Source organism: Macaca fascicularis, chromosome X, assembly GCF_037993035.2.
Source record: "Macaca fascicularis isolate 582-1 chromosome X, T2T-MFA8v1.1".
Taxonomy (NCBI): domain Eukaryota; kingdom Metazoa; phylum Chordata; class Mammalia; order Primates; family Cercopithecidae; genus Macaca; species Macaca fascicularis.
The window spans coordinates 159,840,554-159,863,032 of NC_088395.1; the positions used below are offsets into that span (position 1 = coordinate 159,840,554).

The 22,479-nt window shown below is 60.1% G+C and overlaps 3 protein-coding genes across 9 annotated transcripts; 2 read left to right on the plus strand and 1 right to left on the minus strand.

The window, feature by feature from the left end:
- Positions 1–912: 912 nt before the first annotated feature.
- Positions 913–5,688, plus strand: SRPK3 (SRSF protein kinase 3). Of its 3 annotated transcripts, none has more exons than XM_045383736.2 (15): positions 913–1,101; positions 1,173–1,303; positions 1,464–1,572; positions 1,702–1,789; positions 2,079–2,166; positions 2,725–2,831; positions 2,906–3,071; positions 3,173–3,198; positions 3,698–3,830; positions 3,920–4,159; positions 4,240–4,340; positions 4,698–4,805; positions 4,882–4,951; positions 5,037–5,129; positions 5,293–5,688. In XM_045383736.2, the coding sequence occupies exons 1-15, from the start codon at positions 959–961 to the stop codon at positions 5,475–5,477; spliced, it is 1,788 nt and encodes a 595-aa protein (XP_045239671.2). In that variant the 5' UTR covers positions 913–958; the 3' UTR covers positions 5,478–5,688. The 3 variants fall into 3 exon arrangements, with proteins under 3 accessions (XP_045239671.2, XP_045239672.2, XP_045239673.2); XM_045383737.2 differs by having other exon boundaries at positions 3,701–3,830; XM_045383738.2 differs by having other exon boundaries at positions 913–1,095; positions 1,170–1,303.
- Positions 5,689–5,723: 35 nt separating this feature from the next.
- IDH3G (isocitrate dehydrogenase (NAD(+)) 3 non-catalytic subunit gamma) lies at positions 5,724–14,841 on the minus strand. 4 transcript variants are annotated; one of them, XM_005594925.4, is made up of 13 exons: positions 14,751–14,841; positions 11,040–11,081; positions 10,794–10,805; positions 10,425–10,522; positions 9,941–10,053; positions 8,044–8,104; positions 7,792–7,924; positions 7,434–7,567; positions 7,017–7,119; positions 6,766–6,912; positions 6,327–6,421; positions 6,184–6,244; positions 5,724–5,919 (listed from the first exon to the last, which is right to left on the minus strand). In XM_005594925.4, the coding sequence occupies exons 1-13, from the start codon at positions 14,829–14,831 to the stop codon at positions 5,818–5,820; spliced, it is 1,182 nt and encodes a 393-aa protein (XP_005594982.1). In that variant the 5' UTR covers positions 14,832–14,841; the 3' UTR covers positions 5,724–5,817. The 4 variants fall into 4 exon arrangements, with proteins under 4 accessions (XP_005594982.1, XP_015299730.1, XP_065394191.1 ...); XM_015444244.3 differs by having other exon boundaries at positions 5,724–6,022; XM_065538119.1 differs by lacking the exon at positions 10,794–10,805.
- A 321-nt stretch (positions 14,842–15,162) lies between these two features.
- On the plus strand, positions 15,163–18,987 carry SSR4 (signal sequence receptor subunit 4). Of its 2 annotated transcripts, none has more exons than XM_074029623.1 (6): positions 15,163–16,252; positions 16,379–16,995; positions 17,960–18,034; positions 18,229–18,318; positions 18,568–18,633; positions 18,829–18,987. In XM_074029623.1, the coding sequence occupies exons 3-6, from the start codon at positions 17,963–17,965 to the stop codon at positions 18,931–18,933; spliced, it is 333 nt and encodes a 110-aa protein (XP_073885724.1). In that variant the 5' UTR covers positions 15,163–16,252; positions 16,379–16,995; positions 17,960–17,962; the 3' UTR covers positions 18,934–18,987. The 2 variants fall into 2 exon arrangements, with proteins under 2 accessions (XP_073885724.1, XP_015299731.1); XM_015444245.2 differs by having other exon boundaries at positions 15,163–15,260; positions 16,877–16,995.
- The last annotated feature ends 3,492 nt before the right edge of the window (positions 18,988–22,479 follow it).

Here is a 22,479-nt window from a genome sequence, read left to right on the forward strand (position 1 = left end):
TCCTTGCCCCCAAACCATGCAGCAGTCATGGCCAGCACGTGACGGGCTGGAACGCGTCTTGGCTGCAGGCCTTGCCCCACTGTGCCCTGGGTTACCGTGGATGCTTCTGGGGACCCAATTTCTCCTGGTCTCTCAGTCACCACCACACTCATGGAGAAGTGGCTATGGGCTTGCTTGTCCCCAGCAGCGAGCAGCTTCCTGCTGCCTCCCCCATGTCTGGCTATGGAGCAGCCCATAGCAGGCACCTTGCAAATGGTGGAGAGGAAGAGCAGGTGCTGGGAGCCAGAGTGCCAGGCAGGGTCGCAGGAGCAGGTTCTGGGCTCGCAAGCTCCCAGGCCTTCCCTCAGCAGGCCTGGTGCCTCTGGTAGGGGAAATGAGGGGTCCCCAGCGACGCCACATTCAGAGGGCACTGGGATCCCACTTGTCCTAGGGGCTGATGAAACATAGAAGCAGGAAGTGGCTGGGAGCAGCCAGGGATGGGGGTTCCCACGGGAGAGGAGCACCTCAAGGAGGATGCCCACGGGGGCACAGGTGGTCAGGGATTGGCCTAAGGACCAGGTTGCCAAGCAGAGCACATCCCCACAGTCGGCACTGGAGAACGGGAACCCAACCTAGGGTACGGGTTGCTTCACCCCCTCGTGGACCTCCCCCTCAGCTGGGGTGCGGAGGCTAAGCCTGGGGGCCCAGTTGTCCCTGGTCCCCAAGCAGTAGCCCCCTCTGCCTCCAGGGTGGGCCTGGAGCAGGAGGGGGGCTCTGCCTGGGGGCCGGGCTCTCTGGGGCCGCCGTCGCGCCGCCCCCTCCTCGCGCCGCATACCTTGCCCACAGCCGAGCAGCTGGGAGGCTATTTATAAAGGCGGGTGAGATCAGCGGCCGGCCGAGGCTATAAATTCACAGGCCGCAGCCAGGCCCCACAGGAGCAGCCGCCCGGGGCACCGGAGCTGCGGGCTGCGCAGCCGGGATGAGCGCGAGCACAGGCGGTGTTGGGGACAGCGGCAGCGGCGGCGGCGGCGGCGGCGGCGGCGGCGGCGGCGGCGGCGGCGGCGGCGGCGGCGGCGGCAGCGGCGGCAGCGGCGGCGGCAGCAGCAGCAGCAGCAGCAGCAGGTAGGGCTCGGCTCAGGCACCCAGGGCCCCTGGCGTCTCTCACGCTCACCGCCCACCCACCCCACCCACAGCTCACAGGCCTCCTGCGGGCCCGAGTCCTCAGGCTCCGAACTAGCCCTGGCCATGCCGGCGCCTCAGATGCTGCAGGGGCTTCTGGGCTCTGACGATGAGGAACAGGAAGACCCCAAGGATTACTGCAAGGGTGAGGCTTGGCCTTGGGCACATGCGGCCTGACGGCCACTACGAGGGACCCAGGGCAGCCCTGGGCCCACATGGGCCAGATGGCCAATGGGGTCGAGGTGTTTGGGGGCCCAGGGGAGAGAGAACCCCCACCACCCCAATCTATCATCTCCCCTTGGCAGGCGGCTACTACCCTGTGAAGATTGGCGACCTGTTCAATGGGCGGTACCACGTGGTGCGCAAACTGGGCTGGGGCCACTTCTCCACTGTCTGGCTCTGCTGGGACATCCAGTGAGTGCCTCCTTCGCCTTCTGGGCCCAGCACTGGCTGGGATCCTGTCCCTGGGTTTGGTTGGGGCCACCCTGATCCCTGCCGTGGGTCCTGCCAGGGCCACAGCCTACAAGGGTCTCGGTATTACAGGCGCAAGCGCTTTGTGGCCCTGAAAGTGGTGAAGAGTGCAGGGCATTACACGGAGACAGCTGTGGATGAGATCAAGCTCCTGAAATGTGTGAGGCACCTCCCTACCCACTCCCAGCTCCCCTGGAGCTGCCTGGGGCCTGGCAATGCGGGTGCAGGGCCTGCTGGGGCTCTGTGGGGCAGGGCGGGGCTCCCCGAGGGGCAGCCTGCAGCTGGCTGTGCCAGAGGGGGAGGATCTGGAGGAACGGGTGAGGGACAGGGGGGGTTGGCGACCTTTCTTCCAGCAGGGCCCAGCTGGAGCAGAAGAGGGATACACTGAAGGGAGCTGTGGGCTTCAGGGCAGGGTGGAACCGTCTGTGGCCCCTTGGCTTTTACTCCAGGTCCGAGACAGCGACCCCAGTGACCCCAAAAGAGAGACCATTGTCCAGCTCATTGATGACTTCAGGATCTCAGGAGTCAATGGAGTCCGTATCCTTTGCAGGAAGAGCAAAGCAGTGTGGCAGCCAAGGGCCGGCAAACGGGGGCCCTCACTGCTAGAGCCTGTCTGCAGATCCACACAATGGGCTTGCATCCCTCCCAGTAAAGCAAGCCTCTGGCATGACCCCACCCCCAGGTAATTGTGTTTACGTGGAGGCAGTAATAAGTTAGCGTTGATGGTCCATGGACGTTGCTGTCACCCCCAAACGGCAGGTGCTGCCTCTGTGGTGCTGCCTTCCCTTTGAGGGACTGCCAAGAGGCCCTATGGCATAACTGGCGTGGGAGTGGGCTGGCCCGAGAGGCCTCTGTGCCTGCTTCTCCAGCGCCACCTCTAGGATAACCACAAAATGCACCATCCCAACTGGTATACCTGTTGAGAGCGACAGGGACACTATCGACGACACCAGCATATTGGTGACCAGGACTGCCCCGGGGAGGCCCTGCCTCCCCACCTCCGCATGGCCCAAGCCTGGCTGCTCCCCCAGCTGAGGGTGGGTGGGGCCTGAGCCGCAGCTGGTGTCTACTGTCCGCCCTTCACTCCCGGCCTAGATGTGTGTATGGTGCTGGAGGTGCTGGGCCACCAGCTCCTCAAATGGATCATCAAGTCCAACTACCAGGGCCTGCCCGTGCCCTGCGTGAAGAGCATCGTGAGGCAGGTGAGTGCCACCCACTAGGCTGCCCAGCCTGGCCTGAGGGGGAGTTCGTGGAGGTCAGGTGCAACCCTCCGCAGGTGCTGCATGGCCTGGACTACCTCCATACCAAGTGCAAGATCATCCACACGGACATTAAGCCCGAGAACATCCTGCTATGTGTGGGGGACGCCTACATCAGGCGCCTGGCTGCCGAGGCCACGGAGTGGCAACAGGCAGGGGCGCCGCCCCCTTCCCGCTCCATAGGTACCAAGGGTCCACATGGGGCTGGGTCAGGACCTCTGGGCCTGAACCCTTGCCTGAGTCTCTGTTCCTCCCTGTCTCCTGCTCCCCACCTACACTCCCAGTCAGTACTGCCCCCCAGGAGGTCTTGGTAAGTTGGGGGGCCCCTCTCTCCCATGCCTCCTCTCCCATCCGAGCCAACTGGAGGCCATCTCTGGAGCCACACTGGCTTCACTCCCCCCTTCATGCACTCCCACGGTGGTCATCCCGAAAGGCCGGGTGGCTGGGCGGAGGGTGACTCCCGGGATGGCTCAAATGCCCCAAACTGCTCTTGGTGAAAGGATGCTGTCTTCCCCGAGTGGCCACTTCCGGCTGCCTTAGCTTGGGCTGAGAGGGAACAGAGAGCACCCTGAGGCGGGCCAGTCAGGTCCTCCCACTCCTAATGGAGCTGTGGGGAGTGGGGCCACAGGTGGGGAGGCAGGGACAGTGGTGAGGAGCTGGTGCCAAGGGGCGCTGGCACCACATTCTGGTGTCCATGGGAGCCCTGGGGCCCGGAGAGGCCTCTTCCCTGGTGGCCATGCAGGGAAACCTCCACTTCATGCTGACTGGGGTGGGCGACAGGAACCCTGGGGTGACCCTGGCTCTGACAGCAGACCGGTAAGCTGTCCAAAAACAAGAGGAAGAAGATGAGGCGCAAACGGAAACAGCAGAAGCGGCTGCTGGAGGAGCGGCTGCGGGACCTGCAGAGACTGGAGGCCATGGAGGCCACAACCCAGGCTGAGGGTGAGGGGCCACAGGGGGTGCTGGGTCGTGGAGCGCAGCAAAGGCTGCAGGGCATCTGCTCAGCAGCTGCCTCCACCCCGTCTCCCTAGACTCTGGCTTGAGACTAGACGGGGGCAGCGGCTCCACCTCCTCTTCAGGTTGCCACCCTGAGGGCGCCAGAGCAGGTCCCTCCCCAGACTCTTCCTCCCCCGCCCCGGGGGATGGTCGTAGCCTCAGCCCCGGCTCACAGACCTCAGGTTTCTCTGGCTCCCTCTTCTCTCCTGCCTCCTGCTCCATCCTCTCCGGCTCATCCAATCAGCGAGAGACCGGGGGCCTCTTGTCACCTAGCAGTAAGTTGGGTGGCGGGCGGCGGGCAGGCAGGGCTGGCAGGAATCGAACCACTTCAGTCTCCCCGCTCTGCCTTCTCCAGCACCATTCGGTGCCTCGAACCTCCTGGTGAACCCCCTGGAGCCCCAAAATGCAGATAAGATCAAGATCAAGATCGCAGACCTGGGCAACGCCTGCTGGGTGGTACGCGCAAGCCTGGGAGAGCAGAGTGGGGGGCCCTGGTCCAAGGGTGGAGGCACAGGGCCACTCTTGGGGAACCCTGCCCCAGCCTGCAGTGCACATGAACCATTGGCTGGGTGGGCATCGGTCCTGCCCAGTCAACAGCACCGGGGCTGTGGCCAAGGGCAGGGGCCATTAGGAAAGGGTCGGCCTCAGCCTCAGATCACTGGGCCTGTCCCTCTTGGAAGATCTGGGGACCCCGAGGCTCAGAGCAAGCCCCACCGAGCTCCTCGGGTAGGTGGATCGGGGTGGGGTAGGAGTCCGTGGGGGCGGGCCAGCCTTGGCCCTGGCCCCTGTCCCCAGGGCTCCCCTTGCCTCCAGCACAAGCACTTCACAGAGGACATCCAGACTCGGCAGTACCGGGCCGTCGAGGTGCTGATTGGTGCCGAATATGGCCCCCCAGCAGACATCTGGAGCACAGCCTGCATGGTACGCCCACCCGGGCTGCCCTGTGCCCAGGGCCACCAGCCCACTGGCCAGCAGCCTCACTTCCTCCCCCTTCCAGGCCTTCGAGCTGGCCACTGGTGACTACCTGTTCGAGCCACATTCTGGAGAAGACTACAGTCGTGATGAGGGTAAGGGATGAGGGCCCTGGGCTCAGCCGCTCAGCCTCCCGGCCTCCCGGCCTGCCCGCCCCCAACCTCCTCTTTCTGCCCACAGACCACATAGCTCACATCGTGGAGCTTCTGGGGGACATCCCCCCAGCCTTCGCCCTCTCAGGCCGCTATTCCCGGGAGTTCTTCAACCGGAGAGGTGAGGGCCCGGGCAGGCTCAGGCCATGTGGCTGCAGGGAGGGTGGGACAGGGACCTTGGACTCTGCAACAGAGGGAACACTGGGGTCCCAGTAGCCAGGGCCAAAGCAGAAGGCAGGCCTGGAGACAGGGACAGAGCCTGACGCCCACTGGCCTGCCCACAGGAGAGCTGCGGCACATTCACAATCTCAAGCACTGGGGCCTGTACGAGGTGCTCATGGAAAAGTACGAGTGGCCCCTAGAGCAGGCCACGCAGTTCAGTGCCTTCCTGCTGCCCATGATGGAGTACATCCCCGAAAAGCGGGCCAGTGCCGCTGACTGCCTCCAGCACCCCTGGCTCAACCCCTAGGCCCGGCCACGGCTCCACCTCCAGCTCTCCATGCCTTGAGGGAAAAGCGGCACAGCTCTCACCACCCTTCTGGGCGCCAGCTCCCCACAACCGCAGGGCAGAAGACACGCTGGAGCCAGGCCCGGCTCTCAGAGCGTGTTCTGCCTGAGACCCCCAGGTGGGCCCTTGGAGAAAGTGTGTGTGTTCCTTTCTTAATAAAGCGTGGACTGAACATCGGTGCCTGGAGTGAGGGAGGCCCACGTCAAGTCTAGGCAGAAGCTGCTTTATTCTGGGCTCTGCCTACCAGGCTGGCTGGGGTGCTGGGGTGGGAAGGGGAATCCAAGGAGGTCCCAGGGCCAGCCTAGGCCTCCACGGCCCGGCCGTTGATGACGCGGATGTGGCGGATAATGTCCTGGATGGCTTCAGATGTTGTGCCCTGGCCCCCGATGTCTGGAGTGTGCATCTGTAGGACACAGGCAGGCTCGGCACACGCCAGGCCCCGCCACTCCCCGCTGTACAGGTGGCCTGGGGCTACCCACTGTCTCCCGTGGCGTGCAGGGCTGGGACTGCCACAGGAGGGAAGTGGCACCAGCTAAGGGCCAGAAGGTGGTGCCGGATCCATTATCACCCTCCCCTGGGGACCGCGGTCAGTGCATGAGGTGGGCTACAGGAGGCTGCAGGGGGAGACTGCGTGGGGTAGCAGGGTAGGGTGCAAGGGGAACCTCACATTCTCATTGTCCATGGACGCCAGGACAGCCTTACGGATGGAAGTGGCATAGGAGTGCAGCCTAGAGGACGGGACAGCCAGGCTTCAGTCCCTGGGGCCCGGAGGGCTGGCTAGGGGCTCGCGGGGCACCGGGAGCCACTCACTTGAGGTGGTCCAGCATCATGCAGCTGGCCAGCAAGGTGGCCGTGGGGTTGGCGATGTTCTTATTGGCGATACTCTTGCCGGTGTTCCTCGTAGCCTGGAGAGGCAAGATGAAGGAGAGTGGGTGGAGGGCAGAAGGATGGTGACTCTGCTCCTGTGACGTGTCCAGAAGAGACCACTCCACAGGGACAAAAGCCCATCAGCGGGTGCCAGGGGCTGGGGGAGGGTGTGGGAACAGACAGCTTATGGGGACAGGCTTTCCTCGTGGGGTGGTGAAAACGTTCTGGAATGACATGGTGGTGATGGCAGTACAACCCTGGATATCCAAAAAACTACTAAATCATGCACTTTGAACGGGCGAACCCGATGGGATGAGTGTGCCTCAGTAAGTCTGTGAACTGGAAAAACGCGGCAGGCTACGGCCCTGCCCCTAGTACTCACCGTTTCAAACACTGCATACACATGGCCATAGTTGGCCCCAGCCACAAGGCCTGGGCCCCCAACCAGTCCTGCGCAGACGTTGTTGACAATGTTGCCATAGAGATTGGGCATTACCATGACATCAAACTGCTGGGGTCGGGACACCAGCTGTGGGACAAAGAGGGGGCTGGCTGAGGGGCAGATTCGGGAGCATGGGTAACAGAAGCCCAGGGCACCCAGGGCAGGGGGGATAGCACTGGGCAGGCTAATACCTGCATGGTGGTGTTGTCCACAATCATGTTCTCGAAGGTGATCTGGGGGTAGCGGGCTGCCACCTCCCTGCAGCACTGGAGGAAAAGCCCATCGCCCAGTTTCCTGGTGAGGGGTTAGGAACAGGACACCAGCTTGGCCATCGCAAGTCAGCCGGAGGGATGGGGCATGCAGAGGCCCCAGGAGGCTGGGGTCTGAATTCTAACCTGTCCCTCACCAGCAAAATGGACAGAATCCCACCCCACCTCCCCTAAGTGTGGGCTCTGGCAATGCCTCGAGGGCAACAGGGCACTCGCCTGGGGTGGCCCCTCGGTGGGTAGCTGGGCTTTTGGACCACAAATCCCTGAGAACAGGCCCAAGCAGGCCACTGCAGCTGCTTCTGGACTACTCTCAGAGGGGTCAGGGGACAGGGGGCATACATGATGTTGGCCTTGTGTACAGCCGTCACTTTCTTGCGCCCGCTCTCCTGCGCCAGCTTGAAGGCATACTCGGCAATGCGCAGGGACTTGGCCTTGGTGATGATCTTCAGGCTCTCCACCACTCCCGCCACGCTCTGAGGAGGGGATGGGGAGAAGAGATCCATGTGCTACTGAAGAGCGGCACTGGCCAAACAAGCTGGTGTGACGGGGCCACAGTGGGAAGCACCCCATCTGCGTATTTCTGACTTCTCCCTCAGGCACAGCCCCTGCCCTCTGAGGGTACGCCTGTCCCTGGTTCCTTAAGCTCTCCCCTTAATCTTGACCCCAAGGGGGCTCATCCCGGGCCGCCCATGCACACCTCATGCTCCAGGCTGCTATACTCGCCCTCTGTGTTCTCCCGGACAATGAGGATGTCTATGTCCTTGTGCCGGGTCACCACACCTGGCAGGCTCTTACAGTGAATGACATTGGCATAGAGGTCCAGGCTGGTGCTGGGAGGGGACAGAGAAAGAGGCTGCTAGGCCTGACAGGTTGCTGACTGGAGCCAGACTCCGCTGGCTCACCCCACATTAGCCCCACCGAGCCCCCAGCCCGCACACCCGGATCTCACCGAAGGATGTTGTTTCGAGATTTGTGTGACGGTGGCAGGTTATGGTTGGTTTCAATGTTGCCTGCAAAACACAACACAGGTTTAGCGGCACTGCCCATCCCCACCCCACCTCAGCAGGGCAGCTGAAGTCTGCCAGGGTCAGGAGAAGACTTGGGGAGCAAAAATGCTTCATGGAACACTAGAATGCAACTTCCAGCCTAAGCCCCACAAGGCTACGTGCTCAGGGATCTCGAAGGGTGCCTGGTGGAGCAGGTGCTCCATGAATAACCACTGAGCGGTGGAATGAACAAGTCAATAAATGAATAAAGGCTGGCAACTGGCCAGGCGGCCATGCCATTCCCTGCCCAGGCTCTGGAGCCACAGAAAGTGACGACTCTTTATTAAACAGGGTGGCCGGCCAGGCTGGAGCTAGCAAGGTGGCCTTGGCGGTGTTACTGCCAGGACCCCGCATCAAGGCACCACACTCAGGGGCAGGCAGGGGCTGCCTGGAGAAGGCCACAGATTGGCCGGGCCCTGCCCTACGACCCAGGGCACCTGGAGTAAGGGAAGCAGAGGCTGGTGGCCACTGGAGACAGCAGTCAGAGGGTGCCAAACAGAGGCCGCCTGCTGGTGAGCGCCACCCCGCCCAGATCGCTCCACTCTGAGTGCAGGGGTCCCCTGTGGCTGGCACAAAGGCCCCTCCACTTGACTGCCAGAGCCTGGGGCTCCTCCTGGGTTCATTTTTGCTCACACGCTCCTCACACAGTGCAGGTGATGGGCTGAGTGTGCAAAATGAGCGATGGAAGCAGTTTAGGAACCTCAAGCGAAGCCCCGAGAATCCCTGCCTGGGCTGTGCCATCCACCCCCAGGCTGGCTGCACCCGAAGCGCCAGGCAGAGGGTCAGAACTACATCTCTGTGATACCTGGTTTGTGAAGAAAGATGCTGAGGGTCAAAGCTGACCCCAGCAGAGATGACTGTCTCAAGAGGGAAGGAGGAGTGGGAGGGAGCCTGTCACTGGACAGGCGCACACACAGCTGCTCCCACTAGAATCCCAGCATCATAGCGCAAACAGGCCCGAGGAGGCGTCCACCCAGTCTCCAAGCACAAGGGTCCTCTCTAGTCAGACAAGCCCTTAAATCAGAGCCATGGGACCTCACAAGAGTCAGCTCAGAGGGAGGTAAAAGAAATCATGCGGGCCGGGCATGGTGGCTCACGCCTGTAACCCCAGCACTTTGGGAGGCTGAGGCGGGCGGATCACGAGGTCAGGAGTTCGAGACCAGCCTGGCCAATGTGGTGAAACCCTGTCTCTACTGAAAATACAAAAATCAGCTGGGCGTGGTGGCACACGCCTGTAATCTCAGCTACTCGGGAGGCTGAGGCAGAAGAATTGCTTGAAACTGGAAGGCACAGGCTGCACTGAGCCGAGATCGCACCACTGCACTACATCCTGGGCGACAGAGCGAGACTCCATCTCAGAAAGAAAGCAAGAAAGAAAACAAGTAAGCGGCTGGGCGCAGTGGCTCATGCCTGTAATCCTAGCACTTTGGGAGGCTGAGGCAGGTGGATCACAAGGTCAGGAGATCGAGACCATCCTGGCTAACACGGTGAACCCCTGTCTCTACTGAAAACACACAAAAAATTAGCCGGGTGTGGTGGCGGGCACCTGTAGTCCCAGCCACTCGGGAGGCTGAGGCAGGAGAATGGTGCCAACCCAGGAGGTGGAGCTTACAGTGAGCCGAGATCGCGCCACTGCACTCCAGCCTGGGAGACAGAGCAAGACTCCGTCTCAAAAAAAAAAAAAAAAAAGAAAAAAAAAGAAAAGAAAACGAAGGAAGGGAGGGAGGGAGGGAGGGAGGGAGGAAGGAAGGAAGGAATCACACCTAGGGCCCCATCCTGGCCCCTGGCCCTGGAGCTCACCCTTCAGGGCCACACGGTTCCGGCGGATGGCCATGATGGCATTGCGAATGTCCTCTTCATCAGCGTTGGAACTCACGTGCACCTCTTCAAAGTCCACTGGTACACATGCGTGCCTGAGGCAGAGCAGGGTCAGGGAGGCTGGCCCAGGCCCTCCCCGCACCTCCTCCAGGAAGCCTGCCCAGGCTACCACTCTCCTGTTGCTACCTGCCCTGACCTGGCTCTAACTGAGAAGGGACTGGGCCCACTTTCACCAACTGATGGGGACATGCTTGAACTCCACAATGCACACTGTGGCAGGACTGGTGCCACCTTCCCTAAGCCCAGGCCAGCCTGGCAGCATCACAGGCCATGCAACGCAAGGCCTGGGCTTACAGGTAGTCCTGCCATGGCCTCACCGAGTGCTTCTGGGCGCAATGCCCCTCTTGGCACAAAGTCCTCAGGGCCCCCTGCCTGAGGACAAAGTGGGGACCCAGGAGCCCCATACCTGAAGACGGACTTGACATGCAGCATGAGCTCCGGCCCAATGCCATCCCCTGGGATCATGGTCACTGTGTGCCGCCCGCCATACTTAGCCGACGGAGGCTGTGGGAGGCAGAGGGTGAAGGTGGGCCTTCCGGGATCCCACATGCCTCCAGCTCGGCCCCCATGGGCTCCAGCCAGTTCCCTTCTTCCTACTGGCGCTGACCCCACAGGCCACCCCGTCACAAGGTGCCAACTTGGGGCAGCCCCGTCCCAGACAGGGCTGCTCATCCAGGGCTCCTGGGTCAGCAGCAGCCCACCCCCACCTGGAATTTAGTCAACCCCAAAGCAACTAAGAGCCCCCTAAACCTAACAGGCAAAGAAGAATACTCACAATTGTTTGTTGCTAGAAAGGAGGAGAAAGGAAGAAGACATAATCAGCCAAGGTTCCAAGAGCAAAGCTGTGACCAGGAAAGTGGGGCCTTTTCCCGGGGGGATGCTGGCCAGTACAACTCCCAGAAGAGGGGTGGGTAACCCGTGGAGACCGCATCTCAGAGGAAAGGACGCAGGCCGTGCGCACACGCGTACAACTGCGGCCACATGGAGACAGACACATGCATGGGCACGGGCAGGTACTTACTGAAGAGATGCTCCTTGAGGGGACCTCGTGGGCGCCTAGAACCTGGCAGAGAGACCAAACGCCAGAGGTTGGTTTGATGTCCAGCCCAGAAAGCCAAGTTAGAAGGAAAAACGGACCGTCCCCACTGTGCCCTGGCAGGTCCCCTGTCTGTGCGGCATGGCCCACTGCCAGGGGCACAACAGACAATTAGCTCCGAAGCCTCTGTCCCCAGGGCCGACCCGCTGGAGCACCCGGAAAGCAGAAGGCACTCCAGCCTCCTGCCTCCTTCGGCTCTTCAGCAAATTTCTTTTTTTTTTCTTTTTTTTCTTTTTTTTTTTTTTGAGACGGAGTCTCGCTGTGTCGCCCAGGCTGGAGTGCAGTGGCGCAATCTTGGCTCACTGCAAGCTCCGCCTCCCGGCTTCATGCCATTCTCCTGCCTCAGCCTCCCGAGTAGCTGGGACTACAGGCGCCCGCCACCGTACCCGGCTAATTTTTTCTATTTTTAGTAGAGACAGGGTTTCACCATGGTCTCGATCTCCTGACCTTGTGATCCGCCCGCCTCGGCCTCCCAAAGTGCTGGGATTACAGGCGTGAGCCACCGCGCCTGGCAGGAAAATTTCTTAAAAGGCATGTCCCTGCCCTCCCTCCTCTTTTTTGCTTCTGATTATTTTCTTGGCCAGTTATTCCTGCTCAGCGATGTTTGTAACATGCGAAAAAGGCAAACTAACCCTGGTACAGCAGAGAAATCATTACAAAAAAGCACAGATCCATGACAACAGTCATGTTATCACTTCGCTGAGCACTTTTCCTTATTACAAAAGCAGCATGTGGTTGCTACAGAAAACGCAGAATAGGGAGATAAGAAGGTAGTACCCAGCCTCCAGCCTCCCTGAGACAAGTATTGTTGGCCCCCTGGGAAATGGCCCTTCGGCGTTAGAAATTGAAAACAAATGTGTAGGGACATCCAGCCATTTCCGGAAGGTTGATAACAGAAACCCAACTCTAGGAAGGCCTTCGGAAAAGACGGCTGGATGCCAAATGTCCCCAACGCCCTGCCTGGAAATGCCGAACAGCTTCAGAGCCAAAGCTGCCTAAGCCAAATGTGCCAGGTGCCAAGTGACCTGCTGTCCTGGAAGAAGCCCCACCTAGGAACACACCTGAGATGGTGGCAGAGCCAAGGTCTTCCCTGCCACTTGGGGATGTCCTGCCACTTGACCACCAGACAGGAGCAAACTGTTCCAGCCAATGGCAGAAGCATCACAGCCATTGGCCAAAGAGCCGTGCCTTCCTGCTAGTCCAGAAGGCTCGGGTGGAGTCTGACCTCTCCCTGTCTGTGTGTATCTGGCCGGCATTCGCAAGGGGCCCACTTGCCCAAGCGCTGGCAGTGCAGATGTACCACTCATCAGTCCAAGCCAGGGGCTAGGAGAGTGTGACCACAAGGACCAGAGCCCTGAGTGGAGCTCAGCTGATCTGTGTGGCACCTGGATCTGCAACCACAGGCACAGTCGGGACTTTTCTGTCTTCTCTCTAGCGCTTGTCAGCATCTGAAATCATCTTATTTGGGGGCTCTTGTAAGCACGCAGAAGGTGGCTTCGATGGATCTTCCTCCAGGGAGCTCTCCCTGATGCCCTAAGGCTACTGAGCTGGGATCCTAAGGCCCTACTTACCCCCCTCCCTAGGTTGTCACTGCATTGCTCCCTCCTCAACCCCTGAGCCCGAGAGGAGGGGCCAAGTCAGTCTGGTCCAATACTGTCACCCTAGGACCCAGCACAGTACCTGGCCCAGAGCTAGGACATAAGGAACATTTCCTGAGTGAACAAGCACATCAGAAAATGAGGAAAGAACTGGAGACTAGGGAGGCCTCGGTCCAAATCCACCATCCACTCCTCTGGAGATGGCTTCACGGCCTCATTTGAAATTCACAGAATGGAGGTACCTACTTTCCGTGACTGCTGGAAAGATTAGGCGAGAGGAGGTGTGTGAGTTGCTCACAGTAGCTAGTGCTACATAGCACACCTGCCCCTTTACCCCACTGGCACCTCAGGTCAGAGTTCAAGGCTGGTGTCCCTGGGGGGGTCACAGGTGGACCCCTGCAGCTCCCAGCAGTAGTTCCTCCTGGGCTTCAGCTGTGGCAGCGAGCCAATCTCCTGAGGGCATGGACCTCCCTCACAGATGGCAACATCACCACCAGGGCTGAACCTCTCCGCCACCCGGTCCCTGTGCCAGGTGTTCCTTTGGACTTTGGCAAAAGACCCAGAGAGCACTCCAGATGGACTTCCCTGACCGTACTGTACAGATGCAGGCACCTTCCTTCAGGAGGTCGCAAAGGCTCTGCCTTGTGCCCCAACTTCCCTGTGAAGCCACCAATCAAAGGAGCCAGGTGTGAGGCAGGATGCAATATGCACACGCCTCCCGCTCTCCCATCACCCTTTCATAGTTCCACAGAAAGAAAGAACATCCACACCCCACATCTTATGCCTGCTGAGGCTTCTCTCTTTCACACATTTCTGTCGGACCATGTGCCAATGGTGGCTGTATGTTCTCCCATGGCGTCCAAATCAGTGGGATCCAAGACCTGGGATTCCTCTATAAGGGTTCCCATACCCAGGACAATCAGTCTCAGGGCAAGGCACTGCCCAGCTACCCACCGTTCACTGTCCCCTACTCCCACCCCAACGCACACACAAGCACATACACAGGGGAGGTCAAGGAGGAGGCACATGTCTTCACCGAGAGCCTACAGGAGCCCAGTTGCTAGAGCCATCAGAGCCTCTGGAAAGCCACTATATGCTGCCGTCCTTTCAGCAGCAAGGTAGGAGAAGTCGGCATTGTCAAGAGAATTTCATTAGGCACAAGCATCTCCCCCAGAGGCCAGAAAGAGAAAACAGCAAGTAGAGGTGTCCCTGGTGAGTGGCAACAAAATCACGGAGTTCTGGAAGGTCAGAGTTGACAGGATCCTTTGAAAACATGAAGTCTCCCCTCTGGGTTCCAAAGGGGAAACTGTAACCCAGAGAGAGGAGAAACTGGCCTAAGGCCACGCACTGGGTCAGTGGGGGAGCATGGCCTAGAGGCCAAACCTCTTACCCATCAGGGCCAGCTGCTTCAGATGGTTTCCAGCCCACCTAGGACCTAAATTAACCTCTTCTTAAATAAGCGTAAGGAAAAAGGACTCAGACCTGAATACGCAAGACCGCAGACCAAGAAGAGCAGAAGCAAAACCCCCGCAGCCTGAGAAACCCTAGCTCCTTCCCATTCCAGGCGCCTCGGGGGGAAGGCATCTGGGGCTCTAAGACTGTGGGAGGATGGGGTATGACTGGCAAAGTCCGGTTCTTTGCCACCGGGACAAGTGGCAAAGCGGTCAACGAGACGGGAACCCATGGAGAAATTTGAGTCCCGGAACCGGATTCCCGAAGCGGTTTGAGAAAGGCGGGCCGGGATACGTGAGTGACTGCGTCAAAGGGCTCTTTCAAGGACAGTAAGGAGGTGACAGCCGCCGTGGCCCACTCTCCCGGCCCGTCCGGAACCCCCCCCCCCGCCACCCGATGCAGACGCCCTGGGGGAGCCGGCCCAGGGCCAACTTCGGCCAATCCCCTCAGTGACAGCGGAGGCGGCCAATCAACCCCGGCGCGCAGCCCTCTCCTAGCCAATCGGACTCCAGACTGCTTCGGGAGCGGCTACCCCACCGCTCCCCTGCGAGCGCTGCCGCGGCCCCGTGGCCCTTTCCCTGCTCACCTCCCAGGGACGGCAGAGAAGGGCTGGCCTGAGCACTGCCTTCGCAGCGCCGCCGGCGACCGTCGCTACCTTCAGCGCCATGACGGAAAGTGAGAGCCTCCGCACGTCCCGTCACGCAGACACCGCTCTCGCGAGAGTTCCACGGGGTGCGAAGTTTCGGGGACCGGCGCGGGCCCGGTACTGCGCACGCGCGCGGTCTCACCGATTCCCACGCCCCCTTCCGGCGCCTAGAGCGCCGCTGCCGCCATGTTGATGGGGGATCGCGACCAGCTGGGCCCCTGTCTCGGGGAGGGGCCACGTCAGTGCTGCCAGAGACGTCACAATGCCGGCCCGGCCCTTCGGTGCACGATTGGCTGCCGCTGTCACTTACGCGTCGCTCTTCCTCGTTTGCCCCTCGTGTTCATGGGAGCTCGTTTTCTTTTCCTCTAGGCAGAGAAGAGGCGATGGCGGCGATGGCATATCTCGGCGCCCTGGCGCTGCTCCTGCTGTCCAGCCTCTCCCGCTGCTCAGGTAGCGGCCCAGTCGGGGCTTCTTTCTGGCGAGCCTCTGACCCACCCCACGTGGTGTTGAGGGGAGGAGGGATGCGGGGGTCTGGCTTTTCGGGGTCCGTCGCTGAGAGCCGGGCCTTCCTCCGAGAGGCAGGCGGCCTTGGGACGCGGGGACCAAAGCACCTCGGGCACGTTTACCGGCAGCCAGGCTTTTCCTTGTCTGCCCATACGAAGAGGAGTCCCGGAGCCTCCACCGTGCGCCCGGCCCCCAGCTCCAGCACGGAACGTGACACATGTCCCCGCTCCCGCTCCCCGCGGGGTCGGACCAGAACGAAGCTCTGTAGTGCTGAGCGATCGCGGTCAAAAACGGGGCTGGAGGAACCACATAAGCTAGGAAGGGACCTCAGTGAGGAGAGGGAGCAAGAACGGGGCGAGTTAGATGGGGAGCCAGAGGTGCGCAGGACCTTGAGTGCCAGGCCGAAGACTGGCCTTTCCGGAGGGCCCTGCCTTACCCTTACCAGAGTTTTCGGCAGAGCCTACCAGGGGTCCCGTCGATTTGCGTTCATGAGGGTCTGAGGCTCCAGAGTGTGTTTAGGAGGTGGCTGCAGCAGCCAGTCCCGGGCCCGGGGGCCAGGACTGGACAGGGGTGGCTTTCTGCACATTCCCTTTTCTGCCGTCCTTCAGGCCAGTAGCCTTGCTGCCTGCAACGTTTTGCCAGCTTAACTGGCCTCCCTGCCCGCACCCTCTTGTCTGCCCCTCAGGAATTCCCTGAGTTATAGCCAGGGACTTATCCAGAGGACAAGCCTGGCCATAAAACCCTTTCGGGGGCTCCCCTGCGCCACAGGAAGCAGGCCCAACTTAGGCAGGACACAGAAAGGCTGGTAGGATCTGGCCCCTGAGAGCGGCCTCCATGCTGTTCCTACGGATCTGCCTCCTCTGGTCCGGACCCAGAGCCTTCTCTGACGTCCTCTGCTGAAGCCGTCATTCTGCCGGAGCATCACATTTGGACAGCTGGTGACTGAGAACGTTCCCATTTTGGGGAGCCTTTGTTTCACACCCTCTGATGTAGGCGGCAGCCTGTCTTTCCTGTGGGCCTCTGTGGTTATGGAGAAGGCTAAGGCAGAGTCCTTTCTCTCACAGCTGACAAGTTGTGCTTCTGGAAGCAGAGCCTCTCCTGATGACTTCCTCAGGAAACGCTGGGGCAGTGCATTGCCTGCCTGCAGCCCTACCCCTGATGTCTCTGCTGAGGATGCCTTCAGTAACCCGTCCAGGCCGTTTGTGGTTCTGAATGGAGGCTGGCCTGGCCCCCTGGCCTCCGTGTCATAGGTCCAAGCGTTGGCATGTATTGTCCAGTGAATCCAGCGCCCACCTGTCCCCAGCACACGCGTTCGCTCTTCCTGCACACCTCCAGAAAGCCGGCCTTGCCCCTCTCCAGTCTGCTTTCACAGCCATCCCACCTACCTTGCCACTGCATTTGTGACCGAGCACTTGGATCTGTCTGGATCCCACCTGGAAGGGACAGGAGGATCCCGTGCGTCCTCAGCTGATCCGTGCTGTGAGGCAGGGCCCGGCCATCCTGCCCTCAGACTGGGATACTCGAGCTGGCCTTACCCAAGCATCTCTCCCTCTTCCCTGCAGCTGAGGCCTGCCTGGAGCCCCAGATCACCCCTTCCTACTACACCACTTCTGACGCTGTCATTTCCACCGAGACTGTCTTTATTGTGGAGATCTCCCTGACATGCAAGAACAGGGTCCAGGTGAGACAGTGGGGTTTCAGACAGGAGGGCGGGTGGGGGTGCTCCTCACTGCCAGTTGATGGGGGACCCGTGTCAACAGAGATTCCAACTCTTGGGGTGCTGGAGAGATCAGGGCACGGCGATGCCAGATCCTAGCCAGTGTTGACAGGTCACCTTCCTCACCTGCTTTGTGTGCTGTGCCTACACGAGGTAACACTGGGCTCACAACCTGTGTCCCGAATGAGTATCTGAACCGGGAGAAAGGGCAGCCCACCCTCGTTGCCATTGGCCAGTTTGTCTGTGTGGGTGTTTTGTCTTTGTTTTTGTTTTTTGTTTGTTTTGAGACAGGGTCTCACTCTGTTGCCCCGGCTGGAGTGCATTGGCACGATCTTGGCTCATTGCAGCCTCCGCCTCCCGGGTTCAAGAGATTCTCCCCTCAGTCTCCCGAGTAGCTGGGATGACAGGCGCTTACCACCATGCCCAGCTAAGTTTTGTATTTTTTGGTAGAGACAGGATTTCGGGTGTTTTAACTTCAAGATTGAGGAGCCTTGGCCTTGGCCCCTGACCTACGTTCCCAAAAGTCCAAAGAAGGAAATGGGGCCTTTTTTTTGGGTATGGCTCTCTTAGGGTAAAGCACCCCTTGGGCAGCCCACTGGGCATCCCGGACCCCAGCACCTCCCTTGTAGACTCAGGAAAATCACTCGGCCCTTTTGATCATCCCGCCCCTGCTCACAGTCAACAAGGTTCCTATGCGTCCAGTTAGGTCCGACCATGGGGATCTAGCCCTGTGCCTCCGTAGGGAAGACCGATGCAGAGGGCCAGTCACAGGATTGGTGAGTGTTACCTGGAACCTCCTGCCAGGGACACTGCAGCCCCCAACTGGGCCTAGCCTACCCATCTGCAGGCCGTGTGAGCAGCACACAGGGTTCCTCTGCCCACACCCAGAGAAGGCAGAAGGTGACCCTGCCTTTGTCTCCTCACCCAGAACATGGCTCTCTATGCTGACGTCGGTGGAAAACAATTCCCTGTCACCCGAGGCCAGGACGTGGGGCGTTATCAGGTGAGGGGCCAAGGGTTCCCTTGCTAGGGGGCTTCCTGCTCCCGGGTGTGACCTGAAGCCCCAGGGGTGGCCAGTCAACCAGGGCCAGGGGCTGTGGGCTCTGGCTGCTGGAGTGCTGCGGTGTGGGCACTGGTGGGCAGGGTGGCCCTTCCATGTCCACTCTGCCCACACCGTGCTCAACACACCCAACCCAGGTGTCCTGGAGCCTGGACCACAAGAGCGCCCACGCAGGCACCTATGAAGTCAGATTCTTCGACGAGGAGTCCTACAGCCTCCTCAGGAAGGTGAGGGCTCCCGCAGCCCACTGGGCTCCCCTGTCCCTGGGGAGCAGGATGGGCCGGGTTGGGAGGCGCTGGCAGTGAGTCCTGAGCTGGGTGGCCTTTCTGTAATCCTGGCCTCTTCTACTGAGAAGGGTCTCTCGTCCATTTCTCTCCTTTCCTTTTCTGGGGCTCTGGCCAGCGTTCCTATCTCTTTCCCCTCCCCTTCCCACCCCCGCACGCTGGGCACCCCTGACCCTGACACCTCCCTTGCAGGCTCAGAGGAATAACGAGGACATTTCCATCATCCCGCCGCTGTTCACAGTCAGCGTGGACCATCGGGTGAGCGGCCTGGTCCGTCCTCCTTTTTGGGGTGGTTGGGCTGAGTGAAGGTTCTCATCCTCTCCACAGCCCCAGCTCCGCTGCTGGGCCGTGATTGGCCAGCGTGTCTTGGTTCCCCTGGTGGAGGGTGACCAGCGCTGGCTGGTCTGCTTGCCTATACCCACCTGAGCTGGCTTGTGATCTCCTTTCTTTCAGGGCACTTGGAACGGGCCCTGGGTGTCCACTGAGGTGCTGGCTGCGGCGATTGGTCTTGTGATCTACTACCTGGCCTTCAGCGCAAAGAGCCACATCCAGGCCTGAGGGTGGCACCCCAGCCCTGCCCTTGCTTCCTTCAATAAACATCACAGGACCTGAGGCTGTTGGCTTGCGTTATTGTGCCTTTCCCTGACCGGGAGAGCTGGGGGCCCAGCGTCCCCTTGTCTGCCTGGCCAGCAGAGGCACCAGGCGGGAAAGGGGCAGGCTTTGGTCCAGAACTCCCTTTCCTCCTCCCAGTGAAGCCCTCTGTCTGGTCCCCACAGAACCCTGTGTCCACCTTCCCATGTCTCTCTCCTGGTTCTGGTGAGGGCAGTGGGCTTGGCCACCTCATCCCCAGGTGGCCCCACAGGCTCCATGGGGAGACAGCCAGCCTGGTCTCCATCACGGCTCCTGTGTTGGAAGCCCCGGGCCCAATCTGCACGCAGAGGGGTTTCCCTGCACTGCTCTCAGGCACAGCAAGTTCCCCCACCTTGCTCATGTGGTGTGCAACTGTCTGGGCTCAGCCCCTCCACACTCCACACCCTGACCACACCACCTTGCTTCCAGTGTGCTGTGCCTTCATGGGATATTGGGAAAATACACACCCATGGCCAGGTGTGGTGGCACATACCTGTAATCCCCACACTTTGTGAGGCCGAGGTGGGAGGATCACCTGATGTCAGGAGTCTGAGACCAACCTGGGCAACATGGCGAGACCCTGTCTCTACAGAAAAATTAGCTGCGTGTGGTGGCATGTGCCTGTAGTGCCAGCTACTCGACCTGGAGAGGTCAAGGATGCAGTGAGCCATGATCGCACCACTGTGCTCCAGCCCAGATGACAGAATGAGACCTTGTCTCAACAAAACAACCAAAAACCCCACCTGTGAGGGGCACATCAACTTCCTCCTAGAGACCCCTCTCCCAAGAGCACCCGTGCCCTCAGGATACCAGGCAGGCGTCCCGGCCTGACACCACACCTGCAGTTCATCCTGCACCTCTCCCATCAGCCTGTTTTTCAGCTTGGCACATGCTGGCTCCTGACTAGCTAATGGCATTCCTTAGTGGCACTGAGGGCCCGTGAGGCAGTGAGGGTCTTGGGGACCAAAGGGACTGGGTGCAAATCCCAGGTGAGCCCTTCCCAGCTATGGGACCCAAGTCAGTTTGCTCAGCTGCGAGGCAGTGACAGTGCCTACTCCAAGGTGTCAGGGAGTCCACTGGTATCAGCCACCAAACTCCTGATGTCTGGGTCACCCATTGGCTGTTACTGGAGAGAAATGGAAATCTCCAGAGAGGCTGTTTTTGTTGTTTGTTTGTTTTTTTTGAGACAGAGTTTCGCTCTTGTTGCCCAGGCTGGAGTGCAGTGGCGCAGTCTCAGCTCACTGCAACCTCCACCTCCCGGGTTCAAGTGATTCTCCTGCCCCAGCCTCCCGAGTAGCTGGGAGTACAGGCGCCACCACCAAGCCCAGCTAATGTTTTGTATTGTTGGTAGAGATGGGGTTTCACCATGTTGGCCAGGCTGGTCTCGAACTCCTGGCCTCAGGTGATCCATCCATCTCGGCCTCCCAAAGTTCTGGGGTTACAGTCATGAGCCACCGTGCCCAGCCAAGGCTGCTCTGGAAAAGGAGGGAAGGCCCAAAACCTGCCTGGGAGGTAGGGGCTCCTCAGTACTTCAGCTCAGTTGCCAGAGAGAGCGGCACTGTGAGGGGCCGGGGGTGTCAGGAGCAGGTGTAGGCTGCCTGTGACCTGGGTCTGTCTGCTAAGCAGAGTCTCGGGTAGGGGGGTCATCTGTACAAGCAGGGAACCCTCTTCCCACCCCCAGGCCTTGGGAAGGGGGTTGGGTGGGGCCAGCTGCCAAGAATGGGCAGGCTCCTAGGAAGAGCTGGGCGCTCACCCCAGGACAATGCAGCAGGAGCGTTGGGGCTGAGGGGCCACACCAACTTTGCCAGCAGATGCAGTTTCCAGATTCCAGAGGAGACCCAGCAGCCTGTGCAGGGCAGGTGGCTGGGGCAGGCCGGGTGCGGCAGGCACCGGTGTGGCTGTTGGGCACCCAGTTGCTCTTTTTAGTTTTGGCTCTGCCACGAAGCCTGATGGCAGTGGGACCCGGACGTGAAGTTGCTATTCCAGGGCATCGGTAGCCAAGTGCTGCCAGCCTTTCTGGCGCCACCTCTCCCTGAACCAGCCAAGGGACTCCAGCCTCCAGGCCCATCTGGGCCCACATCCCATGAACACTGGAGGGCACCCCACCAGAGGAAGAAGGAAGATGCCTTTAGGACCATCCAAGTGAGGCCCCCAGCAGCTAGAGGGAGGCCAAGGGAACAGTTTGACCTCCATCTCCAATCAACTCCGGCCAATGCTCTGTGGCAGGGGCTGGGCCCTTGGACCCTTATTCCCCTGAGGGGCAGGGTTAGGGAGTTGGTCAAGGGTTGGATGTGCCAAGCCCTCATGGGGGTGAGGCCCTGAGGGGTGGGGGAAGCCATTATCTCTAGCCCCTGCCCTCTGCTCCCCTTCCTGCCACCTAGCCAGCAAGCCTCTTCCCCTCTTCCCTGCTGGTGGGGTGTGATATGCCAGGCCTTCCCTCCCGGCGCTGCTATGCAGCAGAGAGGCAGCTGGCACCCTTGTGATCCAGCCTTCCCTGCAGCGGGACTCCAGGCTTCTGGGAACAGGCACTGGGACTTTTCCTTCACAACCTTCTTAGCATCTAATCTGTCACTGACTTGCTGCCCAGATCTCAGTACTTAGAAAAGTTTAAACGAAAAAAAATTTTTTTTGAGACAGGGGTCTCACTCTGTCGCCCAGGCTGGAGTGCAGTGGCACGATCTCGGCTCACTGCAGCCTGCACCTCTCGGGTTCAAGCGATTCTCCTGCCTCGGCCTCCTGAGTAGCTGGGATTACAGGCACCTGCCACCATGCCCAGCTAATTTTTGTATTTTTAGTAGAGACAGGGTTTCTTCATGTTGGCCAGGCTGGTCTTGAACGCCTGACCTCGTGTAATCCACCCACCTTGGCCTCCCAAAGTGCTGGGATTACAGGCGTGAGCCACCGCAACTGGCCTATATTGTCTTCTTTCTGGAGAATCTGAATGCCTCCTTAACCACTTCCGCTCCTTCACAGCAGCACTGCCCACTCCAGGGGGTACCACTCTCATGGCAGGCTGTGCCCATGTTGTCTGCGGAGTTGTCTTTGAGGCCCTGACCCTGCCCAGCATTGAGCTCCTGGCACTTGACAGAGCCCGAAGGTTTGCTGAGAGCTCCCAGGATGCAAGGGCCCTGGCAACAACGTGGGTATTCATCTGTCTGGCCGAGACATCCACTGAGTGCCTTCTGCAAACTGAGCACCTTGCTAGGCACTGTGGAATCACCAAATGGGAGGGCAGCTTCCGCCCTCCAGAGTGGATGGCACCAGGCCCTGCTGGGCAGCATAGGACTGGAACCCACTTCTCTGTGGCATGTGCCAGCAGTGGGCCCCACCTACGGTTTGGTCCATGGAGATGACCATAGCCCTTGCCTGGAGGCTAGTCTGAAGTCAGGCTTCTGCCAGCCTTCTGCATCTGGTCACCACCCTGTGACTGTGACACCTCTGAAATGACTCAGGTGACTCTGGTATATCTCCTCC